At 42.8% G+C, this 21,016-nt stretch overlaps 1 protein-coding gene and 1 long non-coding RNA gene across 2 annotated transcripts in view; both read left to right on the top strand.

The window, feature by feature from the left end:
* The window catches only part of SH3GL1 (SH3 domain containing GRB2 like 1, endophilin A2), a 143,090-nt gene that overhangs the window by 33,925 nt on the left and 88,149 nt on the right, over positions 1–21,016 (top strand). Inside the window, 2 exon segments of the mRNA XM_040417737.1 lie at positions 3,742–3,810; positions 13,074–13,146. Coding sequence (XP_040273671.1) covers positions 3,742–3,810; positions 13,074–13,146 — 142 coding nt within the window.
* Positions 5,411–12,190, top strand: LOC120989551. The gene is made up of 3 exons (XR_005776277.1): positions 5,411–5,564; positions 8,324–8,325; positions 12,178–12,190. It is a non-coding gene; the product is annotated as an uncharacterized LOC120989551 (long non-coding RNA).

Raw genomic sequence — 21,016 nt, forward strand, 5'->3', positions numbered from 1 at the left:
CAAAAAGATAGGACATGTTCTATCTTTTTGCGGAACGGAAGTACGGGACTGAACCCCACGGAAGCACTCCGTAGTGCTTCCGAGGGGTCCCTTTCCGTGCGGCCGTTCCACAATTCTGGATTTGCGGACCCATTGAAGTGAATGGGTCTGCATCCGTGATGCGGGATGCACACGGAACTGTGGCCGTGTATTGCGGCCCCCAATTTGCGGGCCGAAATACGGCCATGGATCACACACGTTCGTGTGAACTTAGCCTAACTATGCTTTTTCCTTATCCCTCATGCACCACAATGCGAGTGTGAGGGATACCACACCTCGTGCCCGCTTGACGTCTACTACGTCAAGCTCGCGAGACGCGGTATGGTCAGTGTTTACCAAGACGTGACGTTACGCCCTCCCGGAGGAGCATGTGAGGTCAGCTTGGTACAGTTTACACCGACGACTCCTGTCCACACGGGCACAGAGATGCAACAAGCCCCAGTGAAACGACGCTTCCTCAGCCCGGGAAATCTGCCATCAGCTTCTCGTTTGATTATAAACTTGGTCCGCTAACGGGATTATATAGGGTGAGAAACCAACCCGCGGTAGCTTATAACCAGGCCGAAACATTGACATGGGGATTCATGATCGAGATACAAGACAGCACAAGATTAAATTATATATTTAAAGGGCTTCTGTCACTCCACTAAAGTTTTTTTTTTTTTTTTTTGGGCTACTTATAATCCCTTATCTGCGATATATCAATACATAATGTTATTGATCATTTTGGTTCAGTAGTTAATTCAAAAAACGGACTTTTATCATATGCAAATTACCTGTCTACCAGCAAGTAGGGCGGCTACTTGCTGGTAGCAACCGCATCCTCCTTTCATAATGATGCCCCCCTCCTCATGTTGATTGACAGGGCCAGCGAATGCGCTCATCCTCTGACTGGCCCTGTCTGCGTTCAAAATCTGGCGCCTACGCCGTACCTGTCTTCAGTCGGCGCAGGCGCACTGAGGGGAGGACGCTCGCTCGGCCGCTCCTTCCTCAATGCGCCTGCGCCGGGTGTAGATGTGACGTCATCGGCGCAGGCGCATTGAGGAAGGAGCGACCGAGCGAGCATCCTCCTCTCAGTGCGCCTGCGCCGACTAAAGACCGTTATGGCGAAGGCGCGAGATTTTAAAACGCAGACAGGGCCAGTCAGAGGATGAGCGCATTCACTGGCCCTGTCAATTAACATGAGGAGGGGGCGTCATTATGAGAGGAGAATGCGGCTGCTACCAGCAAGTAGCCGCCCTACTTGCTGGTAGACAGGTAATTTGCATATGATAAAAGTCCGTTTTTTTTAAATTAACTACTGAACCAAAATGATTAATAACATTATGTATTGATATATCGCAGTATAGGGATTATAAGTAGCCAAAAAATAATGACTTTAGTGGAGTGACAGAAGCCCTTTAATCACCTTAGGGGCACACTAGATAACACAGTATACACAAGGAATATATACAGTGGTCTGAGGTTACAAATACAGGTAATATGGTACAAACAGGATTACACAGAGTACAAGTAAGTTACCGGGTAGATGAATGTTCCTTTGGGTTATGATGGTGGAATAGTCCTTGGCTGTATTCACGTGGGGGCAGTGATGTCAGCAGTTTCCAGGTCTCTCCAAACACATGGCCCGATGTGACCCCCTTTCAGAGAAAGACACGCCGGCTTGCTGGCACAAGCCTTTTAAACTGTAGCCGGCCCCTCCTCTTCCCGTCTCTGGGAAGGGTCCCCCCCCCCCCCCCCCCCCCCTGCTGATCCTGGCTGCTCAATGACCCACAAAACCCTTTAGGGTTTATATCTCCAGACCAGAAGGTCACAGGGAGATTGTTCTGGGACCAACAGACCCGCCTGCGTTTTGGCTACAAGTAGAGTCAAAACATGGTACAGTCATTTGGTTTCTGTGGGGAGATATGTATATCTCCTCTCCTTGGCACCCGACCTCCAACCTATGACCATCGGCATGTTCGTATTTGACTTATGTCTGGGATGGACGGGTGATTCATAATTCCTTATGAACCGCCGGTTCCATGATATCTGGGGGGGGAATGATAGATCTGGGCAAGGGCTGAGACCCCATGCTGAGAGATTTATCCTGTTACATCAGCTTGGTTCCTGGCTGACTGGAGGATGTGTGAATTTGTAAACAAGTGGCTTGCTTGAAGCAAGGACCCCTGTGGAGTTCACTACCTCTGCTATCTGACAAGCTGAGGGTTAAAGTGAGAACTTGCATGTACACTGACCAAGGTGAATTAAATGAAAATCATGGCTGCCATTAAACGATAATCCATATTCCTGACAGCGAGCAATTTAGACAGCGCGCATCAAAACGTTCTGCTGTTTCTCAGCTGGCTGCTGGATGGGACTATGTCTTTATCTTGCCTTAGTAACGGCGAGATGGAACAACCCCTTTAAGGCTGATTTCACACTTCAGTGATTTGGTCAGTTATTTACATCAGTTATTGTGAGCCAAAACCAGGTGTGTCACAAATACAGAACAGGTGCAGATCTTTTCTTTATATCTGATCTCTGAGTAGGCTTCACTACTGATTTGGCTTATAATAACTGATGGAAGTAACTGATCAAATAACTGAAGTGTGAACTCGGCCTTAGGGTCCATTCACACGTCTGTAGTGTATTGCGGATCCGCAATACACCCGGCCGGCACCCCCATAGAACTGCCTATTCTTGTCCGCAATTGCGGACAAGAATAGAACATGTTTTATTTTTTTCGGGAGCCGTGGACTGGAAGATCGGGGCCACGCTCCGAAAATGCAGATGTGGACAGCACACTGTGTGCTGTCCGCATCTCTTCCGGCCCCATAGAGAATTAATGGGTCCAGATTCGTTCAACCACGCTGCGGAACGTATCTGGACCCATTCTACGGATGTGTGAATGGACCCTTATTCTCAGTTGTCTGAGTTGGTGGGTGGATACTAGCTTTTATGATATGTGCCATAGAATCTCCTGTTTCTCACTCACTCTGAATCATAAACACCTTAGAGGACTTGGTAGAAAAGTACTGATGTGAATAAAGCGCTTACTATTAGCTGCTGAATTATGTCTGTGTTCTGTTTCTCTCTGCACTTCCTCCCCCACCCATCTTCCTGGACTTCTAAGAGATATGATTCTTCAGTAAGCAAGCAGCCCATCTTGGTCTCGCAAGATGAATTTCTCACAAATTTCAGAGAGAGGGTGTGAACATCTGATAACTCTAAAATAACGCATATTTTTCTGATATTACAAAGTTTCTTATCTTTGCCTGTACTATTGTTTTTAGCAAAGTTGTGTGAAAGTACAGTAACAATTTAAAGAGGTTTTCTGCGATCTATTATTGATAATCTATTGTCAGGATGGGTTAACAATATCAGATCAGTGGATGTCTGACCCTTCGCGTTCTGCCAATCGGCTGTTTTGGGCAGGCAAAAGAAACTATACAGTGGACACAACCAGAAGTTCCATCCACTGTGTAGTGACCATGCTGGGTTACTGCAGCTCTGCTTCCATTCAAATCATTGCAGTTCACAGAAAGCTACATGGTAGACAGAGCCTTCCATCGACTGTATAGTTTCTGGAGCCAGCCGCTGCCCTAAATAACTGACTGGTGGAGGTGCTGGAACGTAAGAGGGTAGGCCATCGAAATTGTAGTCTTGCGAAACCCCTTTTAAAGTAAAATTAGAACTTAAATATTTTTGTTTTTGTTTTAGCTTGTAAGCGAAAAGGTTGGAGGAGCAGAAGGGACTAAGCTAGATGAAGACTTTAAGGAAATGGAAAAGGTAAGATATCTTATTTTTGTCCTTCCCTTGTTATACTTTCACACTAGCGTTTTTTGCAGATCCGTCATGGATCTGCAAAAATGCTTCCGTTACAATAATACAACTGCATGCATCCATCATGAACGGATCTGGTTGTATTATGTCTTCTATAGCCATGACGGATCCGTCTTGAACACCATTGAAAGTACTTGGGGTACTTTCACACTTGCGTTGCTGGAGTCCGACAGGCAGTTCGTCGCCAATCTGTATGCAAACGGAAACCATTTGTAGACTGATATGGATGCGGATCCGTCTCACAAATGCATTGCAATACCGGATTCGTCTATCTGGAAAAAACGGATCCGGTATTATTATTTTTTTTTACATTTTTAAAGGTCTACGCATGCGCAGACCGGATCTGTCAATGCGGCAATTTTAATGCTGGATCCGGCACTAATACATTCCGATGGAAAAAAATGCCGGATCTGGCATTCCGGCAAGTGTTCAAAAATTTTGACCGGAGAGAAAAATGCTGCGTTTTTTTTCTCCATCCAAATACTGTAAAAGGACTGAAATGAAGACTTCCTGATGTGTCCTGAATGGATTGCTTTCCATTCAGAATGCATTAGGATAAAACTTTCCCTAGGACGGAACTCAATACCGGAAAACTTTGACGCAAGTGTGAAAGTACCCTTACATTGTGTGTCGGGTCGAATCCGTTTGGCTCCGCTTCGTCAGGAGGACAGCAAAACGCTGCAGGCAGCGTTTTGGAGTCCGCTTCCAGAGCGGAATGGTGACTGAACTGAGGCAAACTGATGCATTCTGAGCGGATCCTTCTCCATTCAGAATGCATTAAGGGCAAAACTGATCCTTTTTGGACCGCTTTTGAGAGCCCTGAACGGATCTCGCAAAAGCCAAAACGCGAGTGTGAAAGTAACCTTAAATTTTTTGTCTTGGCACACTAATAATAAATATGGGATGTAACTGCTTTACATTACAGGCCTGAGACCTAGGGTTAGGTCTCATGCACACCGGCCGTGCCTGTATTGCAGCCTACAAACATTCACTTAAATGGATCCGCAATCTGGAAGCAGCGGTGCGGCATGGAAGCACTACGGAGTGTGTCTGTGGTTTTCGGTCCGTGCCTCTACACCGCAAAAAATAGAACATGTTCTATTTTTTTTGCAGTGCGGACCGATCAACTTGAATGGGTCTGGATCCGACTGCGGCAGCCACACGGGTGATGCAAATTGCGGTCCACAAAACACGGAACGGCTAAGCAACGGCCAGAGCATGAGCCCTAATGTTCACACGGTGTTCATACTCGACATGTACACTAGGAAATGCTCCTAGCGTACACATGCTGAATGTCTCCATACAGTGTCATGTGTTAACTGGTATCCATAAAAAAAATACTTTATGGCATATGTCTGGGCTGTGTCTGTACACAAGACATACACAAGTGTAGAATGCACATGTGTAGTTCTGAGACATTCTGCTGACAACATACTGCTCTGCTGCCGTCATGTGAAGGGTTGTCATGAAGACCTTGTGTGGATTTAAATCTCTATCTGCACCTAAACAGAAATCCTTTGCACAATTCAAGCCAGGTAGGTACAGTGATCCCTCAAGATACAATGGCCTCAGAATACAATATTTTCAACATACAATGGTCTTTTCTGACCCATCGTAAGTTGAAACTAGACTCGACATGCAATGCCTCAGACCCAGATCCAACCAATCCAGGCCACTTCTCTGGTAAAATAGCTGTATTAGTTGCTAGTTAGCAGTTGTTCCTGACTGTTATATGTAAGAACTTGTCTATCTGCCTTAGTTATCTGCTTATTTTTCTTATATCTTAATTTTCTCTTATCCTGGATGACATTTTACGGCTTTGGAACAGATTACTCAAGTTACAATGGATTCAACATACAATGGTTGTCCTGGAACCAATTAATATTGTATCTTGAGGGACCACTGTATTAGAATTTATTATATCTGTTACTTCGGATCCATACATGGATGGGGCACATGTACTATAGCTGTGCACTAGAGGTGAGCGAATTTCCAGTTATGAAAGTCGTTCACACTTAGTTTACTGGTAAAAGGTGAATTGCGTTATGGATTCCGTTACCACGGACCATGACACAATTCTATGACGGAATGAATAGCTGCCTCTAAAGGCATTTAGTTATGCATTCCTTCATAGAATTGCGTTATGGTCTGGTAATGGAATCCATAATGCAATTCACCTTTTACCAGTAAACTAAGCGTGAATGACTTTCAAAATATGAAATTCGCTCATCTCTACTGTACACCAGTTTTCTACCATACAAAAATGCAAATATTTGGGCAAATGTCATTTAGCTCAAACATATTGCAACTTTTTGAGAGAATGGATGGAGTTTAGCAGGGTAAGTTCTATTTATGTAATATAATTAACACAAGAAAACTGGCATACCTTATAGCTGAAACCTAACCCAACCCGTAGCTGGCCTATTTTTCATTTATTTGTGCATGGATAAGACAAGATGCCACAAATTTTTTAAGAGCTTTCCGCCTCTTAGCCCCATTGACGTGGCAAATGTATTATCTGTGGGCTGTTTCAGGCCTCGCTATTAGGGCTCATGCACACAACAGTATTTTGCGTTCAGTATTACTGGCCTTTTTTTGAGCTCCGTATGTGGTACATCTACTGAACCATTCATTTCAATGATTCAGCAAAAAAAAACTGAAGTGTCTCCGTGTGCATTCCGTTTCAGTATTTCCGTATCGTGAAAAGATAGAAAATGTCCTATTCTTGTCCGCAAATCACGGTGCTTGGCTCCATTCAAGTCAATGGGTCTTCAAAAAAAACGGAACGCATACGGAAATGCATCCGTATGTCTTCCGTATCCGTTCCGTTTTTGCGGAACCATCTATTGAAAATGTTATGCCCAGCCCAATTTTCTCTATGTAATTACTGTGTACTGTATATGGCATACGGAAAAACGGAACGTAAAAAAAAAAGAAAGGAAACGCAAAGGAAACAAAAAACGGAACAACGGATCTGTAAAAAACCGACCGCAAAACACTGAAAAAGCCATACGGTCGTGTGCCTGAGCCCTTAACTGGACAAAATCTGCGCTGCTGCCATTGCTACCAACAGATAATGTACAGCTCCCGGTTAAGATGGTGATTCCTTTAGTGACTGGCATATATATAATTTTCTAGACTCCAACTCTCACCACCAGCCTGATTGTTGAATTTGGTGGAGAACCAATTTTTAATCAGTATTTAATAAAATGTTCTTAACGTACTTTATTCAGGCAGTTAATAGATTCCTTTAGTGGACAAATTCTAATATTTGGGTCACCCTGAATATTCAGAATTATGCTAAAGTAAACCTTCTACCTGTGTTTGATAGGATGAAGGCTAAAATAGAGACATGGGTCAAGTTACCCTTGTCAGTAATAGGAAGTGCAAATCTCATTAAAATGATTTTGATGCCTTAGTTATTGTATATTTTGCACAGTGCCCCCTGTGGTTTCCTACATACAGTTGTGTTCAAAATAATAACAGTCAGACATCACTAGAGGAAAATGGGTAGTTCCAGACATTGTTCAGAAGAACAGCGTACCTTGATTAAAAAGTTGATTGGAGAGGGGAAAACAAAGTGCAGAAAATGATAGGCTGCTCAGCTAAAATGATTGCAAATGCTTTAAAATGGCAACCAAAATCTGAAAGACGTGGAAGAAAGCGAAAAACTACCATTCAAATGGATAGAAGAATAGCCAAAATGGCAAGGACTCGGCCAACAATCAGCTCCAGGAAGATCAAAGAAGGTCTAAAGTTTCCTGTGAGTACTGTTACAATTAGAAGATGTGAAGCCAAGCTATCTGCAAGAAGCCCCCACAAAGTCCTACTGTTGAAAAAAAAAGACATGTGCTGAAGAGGTGACAATTTGCCAAAGAGCACATTGACTGGCCTAACAAGACATTTTGTGGACTGATGAAAGTAAGATTGTTCTTTTTGGGTCTAGTGGCTGGAGACAGTTTGTCAGACGACCCCGAAACACTGAATTCAAGCCACAGTACACTGTGAAGACAGTGAAGCATGTTGGCGCAAGCATCATGATATGGGGATGTTTCTCATACTACAATGTTGGGCCTATTTATCGCATACCAGGGATCATGGATCAGTTTGATTACATCAGATTACTTGAAGAGATCATGCTGCCTTATGCTGAAGAGGAAATGCCCTTGAAATGGGTGTTCCAACAAGACAACGACCCCAAACACACCAGTAAACGTGCAACATCTTGGTTCCAGACCAACAAGATTGACGTTATGGAGTGCTCAGCCCAATCCCCGGATCTTAATCCAACAGAAAACCTGTGGGGTGACATCAAAAATGCAGTTTCTGAGGCAAAACCAAGAAATAGAGAAGGACTGTGGAATGTAGTCCAATCATCCTGGGCTGGAATACCTGTTCACAGGTGCCAGAAGTTGGTTGACTCTATGCAACACAGATGTACAGCAGTTCTCAGAAACAGTGGTTATACAACTAAATATTAGTTAATGATACAAAGGAAAGCAAAATCTTCAAACATTTTTCAGTTATATAGTGAATGTTTGAGTTTAGAAAGAATTCAAACACTGCAATTTTTTTGAACAGTCTAATAATTACTTTTAAATTTTTTTATTTATTTTTTTAGAGGAACAGCACATATTTGATATATTTTTCTTCATGTTTTGATTTGGAATAGAATGTGTAGTGTTCCCAATGAATTTGTGTGTATGTAAATAAAAGCAATTAGAAGGATTCTGAGCTTTATTCACTTTTTTAAACACACTGCTATTTTGAACACAACTGTACTTATTCCGGCAGATGGATGGCCTCTTTCGGGACCTTCTTTGGAAAAAAATCACCCCTAGAGTTCAATTGGAAAAATTGCAACTGGCTAAAGCGAAGGGATTGGTATCCCTGCCCCATCCATGGACTTTTTTTTTATTTTATTTTTTTTCTGGCTTCACAATTGCAGCATTTGCAGGGATGGGACTTAGCTGCTGAACCGGACTCCAGACAATGGACATTAAGGCATATTTTAGCTACTGATAAACCTATGGGCTTCCAAGGACCCGACTAGGTTAATTTGATAACGCACTCGATGCCTACTGTATAGCTATTACATACGGAGAAAACGGGTCCGTTCCCCATTGACTTTCAGTGGTGGTCATGATGGATTCGTCATTGCTATGTTTAAAGATAATGCATGGATCCGTTCATAACATGCAGATGGTTGTATTATCAGTAACGGAAGCGTTTTTGCTGATCAGGCAAAAACGCAAGTGTGAAAGTAGCCTTACAGACAGAATATGGATTGGTACAGTTTAATCTGGTTGCATTATTTGTTTTGAAAACCCAATAAAAATATCTGATTAATAAAATTGCCACATCATGTTGCAACTGACATTTTACTCCTTTGTCCCTTTAATAAGATTATGACGACCCTGGTCGCACGATATGTCCTGGCCAGGATAGCAGAGTAGCCGTGATCCCATGGAAATGAATGGGATCACCCAAAAAATCCAGCAGTGCTGGATCTTTTGAGACTCTCAGCAATCCCTTTAATTTCTATGGAATCACCATCACTGTGCTATCATGGCATCAACACATGTCGTGTGCCCAACAGCAGATAATGGGTCTCCATTAACACAGTGAACCAGCAGGATAACAAGTGACATTTAGCTGCAGGTTCCAAGATGTTTACTAAAATGGTTGCCGATGCAACCAAGAAAATTATATTAGCTCAAAAAGTTAGATTTAGGTGCCATAGGATTTTTTTTTTTTAAGTGGTTTGAGGTTTTGATAAAGAATTTGGTTGTGTCTGGGGCTGCAGCTCCGTTGAAGTTAATGGGCTGTAATATATCCCCAGTGGATAGAGGGGGCACGGTTTTTGCAGACAACCCATTCAAGCACAGGACTTTTCTGCATACACATATTTAAAACCCAACAGTCTTGTGGGAGCAATTTAGCAGGTCTTAGGCCTCTTTCACACGGGCGTTGCGGGAAAAGGTGAAACATGCGCGATTTTTCCGCGCGAGTGCTAAACATTGTAATGCGTTTTGCACGCGCGTGAGAAAAATCGGCATGTTTGGTACCCAAACCCGAACTTCTTCACAGAAGTAAGGGCTTGGCATCGGTGTTCTGTAGATTGTATTATTTTCCCTTTATAACATGGTTATTAGGGAAAATAGCATTCTGAATACAGAATGCATAATAAAATAGCGCTGGAGGGGTTAAAAAAAATAATTTTAACTCTCCTTAATCCACTTGATCGTGCAGCCCGGCATCTCTTCTGTCTTCATCTTACCTGTGTGCAGGAAAAGGACCTGTGGTGACGTCATTACGGTCATCACATGGTCGTCACATGATCTTTTACCAGGGGCCTTACACTTTTCGCAGTCTGAGGCCGAGTTCACATGACTTTTTACACTGCGTTCACATATGTGTTGTGAGCTCCAGCAGTCAGTTTCAGCGGAGGATTTCAACTATATCGGCATATATGCTGACTTTTAGCTGGGCAAAAAATATTTCTTGCAGCATATATGGTAGAACGTGGTTGGATCCAGTTAAACTCAATGGGGATCCGGCGGTGCGTGAATGTCTGCAGTCTGTTCCTGCACAGTATCAGACTGTCTGTGTTCACAAGGCATGCGTGAATGCAGACTGGAAGGATAACTGTCATATTTTTTTTTTTTATTTGCTAGTTTATTAGAGCTGGGCATGTGTACCTGAGTTAGTCTGTCAATGATTGTCGAAAGATCTGTAATTACCTTATAATAACAGCTTTCATTAATGTCCCCTGTCCCTTAAAAGACCGTTGCTATGGCTCATCTGTCTCCGGCTAGGAAGACAGAGGGGCGGTCCTTCACACTGCATGCCCTGCATTAGGCTTCAGAGTGAGGAGGCGTGTCTCTCAGTAATCCAATCTGATTGGCTGGCAGGGAGCTGCTGGCTACAGCAAGTTTGTATGTGACCTGAGGGAATGCAGTTTTGGCCTCAGAGAACTGGCAGAAGAGCCATCTTTAGAAGATCCTCATAATGTAGGATTCAAAACAGCCGTAACTAAGGGGAAAAACTCAAGGAAAACAGTGGGAAGTGAAGAAACTAAAGATGGCTTTATGCATAATGCTGCTGTAGCAGTAACATATGCTAAAATAGATTATTTTTTAATGAAAATATGACAGTTCTCCTTTTAACTTTCCATTTTGGTGATCCATGTGAAAAACAGAAAAATAAAAAATGCATCCGTTGCTTTGAGCATCACTTCATGCAGATATGCTAATGACAATGTTTTTTATGCCACCATAAAAGATGCAGTCAATGGCATTTGCTTGTTTGTCGGATAATTTCTGGGCATACTTACATGGAGCAGTGATGGTGACTGTACCTTTGTACCGTCAACAGGCGGTGATCTTTGTTCCTGTTATGAATTGCAGCAGTCCTCCTCTACAGAGACCGAATCGGGAAACAATATACGCTGCTCAAAAAAATAAAGGGAACACAAAAATAACACATCCTAGAACTGAATTAATTAAATATTCTTCTGAAATACTTTGTTCTTTACATAGTTGAATGTGCTGACAACAAATTCACACAAAAAAAAAAAAATGGAAATCAAATTTTTTAACCCATGGAGGTCTGGATTTGGAGTCACCCTCATAAAGTGGAAAAACACACTACAGGCTGATCCAACTTTGATGTAATGTCCTTAAAACAAGTCAAAATGAGGCTCAGTAGTGTGTGTGGCCTCCACGTGCCTGTATGACCTCCCTACAACGCCTGTGCATGCTCCTGATGAGGTGGCGGACGGTCTACTGAGGGATCTCCTCCCAGACCTGGACTAAAGCATCTGCCAACTCCTGGACAGTCTGTGGTGCAACGTGACGTTGGTGGATAGAGCGAGACGTGATGTCCCAGATGTGCTCAATTGGATTCAGGTCTGGGGAACGGGCAGGCTAGTCCATAGCATCAATGCCTTCGTCTTGCAGGAACTGCTGACACACTCCAGCCACATGAGGTCTAGCATTGTCTTGCATTAGGAGGAACCCAGGGCCAACCACACCAGCATATGGTCTCACAAGGGGTCTGAGGATCTCATCTCGGTACCTAATGGCAGTCAGGCTACCTCTGGAGAGCACATGCATTTTGGAGCATTCCGTTCTGTCCAGTTCAGTTTTGTTCCCATTGACAATGAATGGGGACAAAACTGAAGCGTTTTTTTCCAGTATTGAGCCCCTATGATGGATCTCGATTACCGGACTACTGTGAAAGTAGCCCTAACCCTTTTACTGTCAACATCCACTATCATAGTGTTACTTTTTGCCATATGTTTGAATAAAGCTACTTTCACACTCACGTTTTGGACAGATCCGTTCAGATAATACAACCGTCTGCATCCGTTCAGAACGGATCCGTTTGTATTATCTTTAACATACATAGTACATAAGCCAAGACGGATCCTTCTTGAACACCATTAAAAGTCAATGGACGACTGATCTGTTTTCTATTGTGCCAGATTGTGTCAGTGAAAACGGATCGGTCCCCATTGACTTACATTGTGTGCCAGGACGTATCCGTTTGGCTTAGTTTCATCAGACGGACACCAAAACGCTGCAAGCAGCGTTTTGGTGTCCGTCTCCAAAGCAGAATGGTGACGGAACGGAGGCAATCTGATGCATTCTGAGCGGATCCTTTTCCATTCAGAATGCAAACTGATCAGTTTTGGAGTGCTTGTGAGAGCACTGAACAGATCTCACAAACGGAAAGCCAAAACGCGAGTGTGAAAGTAGATTTAGAGCCTTTTGGATCAGGCATCAAAAGAGAAAGCTAAAGCAAAACTGAATAAGTTTTCTCTTTTAAGCGTTGTAAAACTAATCGGTGTGCTTTTGTTTTTTTGCACCTTCTCCATTGAGTGAGCAATTTTTGCACAAAAATCAGATCTAAGTGGTTAATACTGAAACTTTTCTGTACAGACTGATGGTCCATCAGTAAAATCGCACATGTGACTTGGCCCTTTGTCAGTAACGGGTCAGTGTTCAGTCCAGTTTCTGTGCCTTGAATCTGCTGCATTCTGTGTATTGCATTTTTTTAATTTATCTTCTACATAGACAATTCATTCTGACATATATAAATAAATAAAAATTCCCATTGACATATTTCTAACTTACCGGTAATTTAAATTGCTTTGCACATCTATTTTCTGTTGGTTATGCAGTAAATTTGTTGTGTTCTTGCAGAAGGTAGATGTTACCAGTAAAGCAGTGTCTGAAGTCCTGGCTAAGACCACTGAATATCTTCAACCAAACCCTGGTACGTTGTGTAGTGTTTTCATGATCTCGTCTAATATTTGTGTTGTGACTGATTTTGTAAACAGTTATTTTCTTGAACAGATATTCATTTATTAGGAGCAAAAGTGTTGTCTTGTGTTTTTTGATTTAGTAAATTTTTTATTTTACAAATCTTCTATTATCCTAAACTACCAGTACCTTGTTACCATGAGTAGAATGAAAACATTATATATAGATTTATATGTATATATGTATCCTCGTGGCAACCCACTCCAATATAGATACTGTTTTGGGTTAAAGTATTTAGTTTTATTGGAATCTATTTAGTTTCCAAGTTCAGTGCTCAGAAGACCCATCACATTACATGTAAGACAGTCACCTCTGGAAACCAAATCACAAATCGGTAATCTTTATTTTTAAGTGCCAACATGTTCCGCAGCGCTTTACAATTCATGAACAAACCTAAATCATACATTACATAGCAAACTAGCCAACAATTAGTAAGATAGTTTATAAGGCTGAAAAAAGACATCTGTCCATCCAGTTTGGCCTGTTATCCTGCAAGTTGATCCAGAGGAAGGCAAAAAAACACTGAGGTAGAATCCAATTTTCCCCACTTTAGGGGAATAAAAAATTCCTTCTCGACTCCAATCAGGCAGTCAGAATAACTCCCTGGATCAACAACCCCTCTCTAATAGCTATAGCCTGTAATATTATTACACTCCAGAAATACATCCAGGCCCCTCCTGAACTCTTTTAGTGAGCTCACCATCACCACCTCCTCAGGCAGAGGCTCTTACCGTAAAGAATCCTTTTCTATGTTTGTGTACAAACCTTCTTTCCTCCAGACGCAGAGGGCGTCCCCTCATCAGTCACAGTCCTGGGGATGAATAGATAATGGGAGAGATCTCTGTACTGCTCCCTGATATATTTATACATAGTAATTAGATCTCCATTTAGTCATCTTTTTTCTAAAGTGAATAACCGTAATTTTGATAATCTTTCAGGGTACCGTAGTCCACCTATTCCAGTTACCATTACTTTACTCCATGTGTGGTCTAACAAGTGATTTGTAAAGTGGCAGAACTATGTTCTCATCACAGGCATCTATGCCCCTTTTGATGCAACCCATTATCTTATTGGCTTTGGCAGCAGCTGCCTGACACTGGTTTCTACAGCTTAGTTTGGAACACTCAGTGTCAGTATAGAGTCCTTAAATATCAGAAATAAGGGTCTGGCTATGACCTTATTCAATTCTCTTAGGATACGGGGGTATATGCCATCTGGTCCCTTTGGTAACACAAAAGGTAAAATCAGGTTGTTGATTATATATATATATATATATATATATATATATATATAATATAAAGAAAAAATTCAGGCAGCACTCCTTGTTAACTCAGCCGTAGCTGTGCGCTGCCAGCGGTGGTCCCTGGATTCAGGACTTTGAAATAATGAAGAAAATCCGCAGCACTCCTTGAAGTATAGAAAAATGTAGTTTTATTCACACATGTCAAAATCAGACAACGTTTCGGTTCTCTCCCAGAACCTTTTTCAAGTCAGAAGCACCTGACTTGAAAAAGGTTCTGGGAGAGAACCAAAACGTTGTCTGATTTTGACATGTGTGAATAAAACTACATTTTTCTATACTTCAAGGAGTGCTGCGGATTTTCTTCATATTATATATATATATATATATATATATATATATATATTTATATATATATATATATATATATATATATATATATATATATATATATATATATTCTTTTTATTTGCAGAAATACAGTAAGGCAACCAAGAGTGCCAACACATAAATTTCCACATCGCAATCAGTCAGCTCCATAAAACGTTATGTAGCATTCCACAATGGCTAAATATCGAGTGTTGATAAGCGCATTTCCATGCGAAATCAAGTTCCATGTGAACAGTAAATGAAAGAAAGAAAAGTAGCATTGTTAAGAACATTGGGGGGGGGGGGGAGAAAGAGAGATCGGTCATGTGTTCTACTGATCCAACTGGACATTTCCTCGAATTTTCAAATCTGATCAACTTTCCTAGCCCATTCCTGCACAGAAGGGGGGCTCACATCCAGCCAGCACAAGGTGATTAAAGGAATTCATCTTGTGACTGCTAATTAATGTGTAATAATATCCTTCTTGGAAGGTTTATATAGCTTATTAGGTCTTGCCAGGGCTATCATATCTACTGAGACCTGAAAGTCCGGGCATGTAAGTTTCCGTAACGCATCCTGTACTCCGTCCCAAAAGGGGCGTATAACAGGGCAATGCCACCAAATATGTGATAAAGTACCCACATCACCTCTGCATCTCCAACAATGTGCCGAGTAAAATAAACCTCTCCTATACAGCAATTCGGGAGGTCTATACCATCTAGAGAGTCGTTTCTAATGACCTTCCTGGATGCGAATGTAAGGTGAAAAGCCGTGTGATGATGCCAACACTCCTTGTCTGACAGCACCAAGCCCAGTTCTTTCTCTCACTCCACCAGGAAAGGAGGTTTAATATTTCACCCCTGACCTCCCAGCAGCGAATATAGAGCAGAGACTTTCTTGTGTTTCAGAATCGGAGAGGCAGTAAGGTTTTCAAAGGAGGTTAATGTCTTTCGTAGTTCATATTTCCTCAAGGCACTGCGGCAGACCAGTTTGAAAGTGAGACTGGTATAGAATGAAGGAAGAAGATTGTCTGAGAGAGGCAGGGAGAGCTTCAAGAGGTGGAAACTTTAGTTCCTGAAAGAATTCCCCTAAAGTAGTAGAGGCAAAAAAAGTTCCATAGTTCTGGGTAGGTCCCTGCTGGGGTTTCCATAAGGTCTGGAAGTAGCCTGGCTGGCATTAGCGGGGAAGGCTCCAGAATAAGTGTGCTACATGCTCTGGACCATGTCTCCCACAGTCCCCTCAACAGGGGGTCACAGTCCTCAGAGTCTGTAAGGTGCCAGTTTGGAAGCCAGAGGCGTTGGAGGAAGGAGGGGCCTGTAACATGTTCTGCTAATCTGGCTACATCAGTCTGTCTCTTTGGATCCACCAATTCTAGCCATCTGTTTAATTGTATAACTTGATAATACATACAGACATCTGGTACCCCCAATCCTCCCTCTTCTCTGCGCCCAACCAATACATTATAGGGAATTCGGTCTCTCTTCCTCTTCCACAAATAACCCAAGAATGCCTGTTTTATATCTGCAAAAAAAATCTAGAGGGTAAATCAATTGGGACCATCTAGAGTGTATACATGAGCTTGGGGAAAACGTAAGCCTTCAGTACATTCTTGCGTCCCATCCAGGATAGGAAAAGGATGTCATATTTTCGTGGTAGTTCTTTCAAACTTTCCAATAGGGGAGCATAATTAACAGTGTAAAGCTCTCGCAAGTCACTGGAGATTTTTTTTCCCAGGTACGTCAGGGGTCCCTTCGATAGTGGAAAAGGTACACAAACGTGTAGGTTCCTGCTTAGAAAGTGTAATATTTAACAATTCCGACTTTGAGGGGTTAACTTTAAAGTCAAAGAGTGTGCTAAAAGTTTTAAGTATGTTGTTCAAAGTCAGTAGCCCTGTCTCCAGATTGGTGACAAGAAATAGCAGATCATCAGCAAATGCTGTGCACTTAAGGTCCCTCTCACCATATTGGATGCCCGTAATGAAGGGTTTCTGGGGAATTGATTGTATCAGTGTTTCTGCCACCAAAATATTGAGGGATGGGGGCATCCCTGCCTTGTTTCATTTGAGATCTCAAAGACCGAGGACATTGTCCCATTTATCTGCAGCCTGGCATGCGGTTGTCCATACAGCAAAAAAAATCGCTTGAATAAATATGTCAGGGATGTTGAAGTGAGGAAGTGCCATCCTCATAAATGCCCAGTTGACCATGTTGAATGCTTTTTCAGCATCGATACTCAAAAGCACTAAGGGAAGTTTCCTATGGTGTGCCTTATAAATGGAGTGAAATGTACAATGAGTGTTATCCCGACCCTCTCTACCTCTCACAAATCCTGATTGCTCACACCCTATGAGCAGTGGCAGGACAGAACCCAATCTGATGGTCAAGTCAATATTCAGAAGTTAGATGGGTCTGTAACTGCCATAGCACAATGGGTCTTTTCCTTCCTTAGGTATACGTATGACACGATTCTTGCAATTGCCTGGGGAAAGGTTTTCCTATCATTAGTCTGTTGCAGACCTCCGTGAGATGGAGTATAACTTTTTGTAGTAAATCAATGGAAACCTGTCTGGACCTGGACTTTTTCCCGAAGCAAAGCTGTGGATTACTGCTCGCATCTCCTTCCTGGGTAGCTTGTCTAATCAAATGAGCTCCCATCTCTGATGAGAGAGAGAAGGCAGGTTAAGGGATTTTAAGAACTGTGTTGTTTGGTCTATTCTGTAAAAGGTTTCTTCCTTCTCTACTCCCTTATTAAGGTTGTATAGGGAAGAGTAAAACTCTTGGAAGGATTTAGCAATTGAAGGTGTGTCGAGATGCAGGGTACCATCCTTTCCCGTAATCTTGGCAATATAGGATGACTGTAACTTTTTTCAACAGTGAGGTCATCATCTTAGTTCCCTTGTTCCCATGGGCATACATTTTGTGTTGGAAGTAGAGCAGATGTTTTGCGGCTCTCTGTGATAGGAGATTCTGTAACTCCAGCCTAAGATTCGCCAAATCTGCCTGTGCAGTAGTGCTAGCGGATTTCTTGTGTATTCTTTCTATGGCTGCATTTTGTGCTAATATGGAGTCAAAAGCTTTTTGTTGATCCCTCTTCACTTTAGTGCCTAGTGCAATAAAAGTCCACCTCACAAATGTCTTGTGGGCCTCCCATACAATCTGGTACTTACAATCAGATGAGGCATTGAGGTAGAAGTAGGAAGATAGAGAATCTTTGATCTGCTCGCACTGCCGAAGGTTATGTAGCAGTGATTTATTTAGTCTCCAATTTCTGCGAGGCAGGGAGGTCAGGGTGAGAGATGCCACACAGGGGGCATGGTCCAAGATTGTAATAGATCTTATCTTAGACATGCTGCAGAACTGTAGGAGAGAAGTAGAGATTAAAATATGATCAAGACGCTGAAAGGATGCATGAGGGTTAGAATAGAACGTGTAATCTTTAGTGGTAGGATTGAGATGTCGCCAAATATCAATGAGGTTCAGTTCTTGTACTTTCTTGTGAAGTTTACACATATGACTCTGTGAGATGTGGGACTTGCCCGACGAGGAGTCGGTATGTGGGTTAAGAACCAGATTAAGATTCGTTCCTATCACAATTGCACCTTCTGCAAACACTTTCAAGGTGTCCAGAGCTTTTAGAAGCCAGATCACTGCGGAAGCGTTGGGGGGCATATAGATTGGCAACAGTCATTTTCTTAGAAGCTATTTCCCCTTTTAGAAGTAGCAATCTGCCCCCTGCATCTGCCAACTGCTGATGGGGTACAAAATGTACTGTGTGGTGGAATCCAATGGTAACCCCTTTGGACGCGGAGGAAGGATGGCAGCTATGGAACCATTGTCTAAATGGGTGTAAGGGTAACTTCGGTATTCTCCCTTGCTTGAAATGGGTCTCTTGCAAGAAGATTATTTGGGACTTCAGCTTGCGTAAGATAAGTGCAAGTTGACGCCTCTTATTAGTGGAGTTCAGTCCCTTCACACTGAAAGTAGTGAGAAATATATCAGCGATCTATGTCCTGGGTGCAGTGTTCTCCCTGTGCCTAGCAGTCAGTTTCAAAGTTATGTGCCAGTACAGGTGTGGAGCTTAGGGATGGGCCAAAGGGTCAACAGAACCCAATCCCTAGGGAGGGAGGGAGGTAAGATGTAACGGATCTCCTGGCACCCCAACCGGGTACCTCTGTCGAATGATGCTCCTAGTGCTTCCCGAGGACTCCAAGCACTCCACTTGACCCCGTAAGCGCTGCAGACCCCATGAACCTCCGAAGCTTGGTTGAGGTCTCACCGTCTCCTACCCACCCTGGACCTACGACAAGGCTCCAGTGAGTGAACCTCTCCTAAATCCAGAGAGCAGGAACAGCTCTTACAAGAGCTAGGAGTTATACGCCATATACTCCCCTGGCTATAGCAATCCCCATACACATGAGACGAGGCTCTATGTTTAATGTAAAACAGGAACTCTTTATTGAACACACAAGCATTGACTTATACACATTTTCCAACAAGGTTACCACCCCCGTGGACCTGGTTGGGAACTGAGGACATGACCTAGCAGCCAATCCTTTACAGCTTTACAGTTTAAACATTCCCATACAAAATCCTCCCCTCCTGCCTGTGATACAATTACCTTACACAATGGGTTGATGTAATTATCACAGGCAGGAGAATACATAGTTTTTAAACAATGTCTTCTGTCCTGGAGACAACCGAGGAGTAATTCAATTATCTCTCAGGACAAAGGGAAATTGCCAATACACACGTGGGGACAATAGGACAGACATCACTATTCAAATATACAATGTCCCAACCATTACAGTAAATATAGACATTTAACATCTCCCCAGATGGCTTGGATCTGAGCGCTCAATATATCCAAACAGCGCTCAGATGCCACAAACACAGTCAAATCGCCATGGGGTTTAAGTTTAGCATGGGCTGATGGGGCAAGAGGCTGGCAACCAAGCTTCTCCAGCACCTAGTGGCGAGGTTGGTTTCGCCACACTTCCATTCGTCCATCTGGGGAGGAATGGGTTGTCTCTGGTCCTATACTTATTCCAGGGCCTTATAAGGAAATCGGGGCCTAGGTATCCTGCTTATGAATATTCCTACCTTCAAGGTCTATTCATATTGATAAGTAGTCAGGGCCCAGATTAGGGTTGTCTAGGAGGTGACCTGTTTCTTCCATAGTTTCCAGGCCCAGTAACTGTTCCCCTTCCCTCCTGTGTTCAGTGTTGAGCCCCCCCCCACACACACACTGATCGTGACAATAAGGTAACACTCTAACCAGACTATACAGAAATCTGGAATCCTTTGATATACTGGGGTCGGTCCAAGACTATATCAAATCTCGGCCCCCAGGAACTCCAAACCCCAAAATGGTCGATGCTAATACAAGCAACGTCTAATTAGTGGTGGGGGGAAAGTTGTAATCGGGGATAAAGTATTTTAAACAACGGTCTAACCCTGTACCCAAACACCTCCACCCGAACTAAGTGAAAAGAAAAAAACAGAGACTTGACTAGTGACCCGGATGTTAATGACCAGCCTGGGCTATTATAAGCAGTCATGTCCGACTATGGGACAGTTGAGGATGACCTTCTTCTTTGCGACCAAGCTTGTCTCAACACAACATTTAGTGCCTAAGAGAGGATGGCCCTCCAAGGCTCACAAGTAGCTTGTATGCCTTCTATATCTGAATAACAAAGATAGAAGCATATAAGATATGGAAGGAAAGTAGGAGAAAAGGAGAGATAGGACAAGCAAGAAAAAATAAGTGTATTAATTATGAACTAGAGGCAACCAATGCCGCAACAGTGATCTTCATACAAACGGTCTCCAAGGCTCAGCCACCCATACCGTCATGTATGGTGCTGGTCGGGTCTTTAAAGATGGCACCCACTCTCCATAGCCACCCGGTACCTATTTTTTAAAGACCAGACACCCAGTCTCCTCAATTTGTTTTAAAATATACCATTATTACTGCCATCTGTCTTGTCTTTTTGTTGAAAAATCACTTTTTATTAATATGCTAATTACCTCAGTAATGTGCTGAAGGGGCTGTCCCTCTGGCCGTTGGTGCCCAGCCGCGCCCATTCTCTAGGAGCCCAGCACCGCCCCACTGCTAATTATTTACTCCTCTCATCGCCGATGGTGCGCCATATTCTCACGCATTTTGTGTTTGCTGAGGCTGATGCCAGGATACCGCGTGGTCGCTGACCAGTGGA

The sequence above is a fragment of the Bufo bufo genome, chromosome 2, assembly GCF_905171765.1.
Source record: "Bufo bufo chromosome 2, aBufBuf1.1, whole genome shotgun sequence".
Classification (NCBI taxonomy): Eukaryota; Metazoa; Chordata; class Amphibia; order Anura; family Bufonidae; genus Bufo; species Bufo bufo.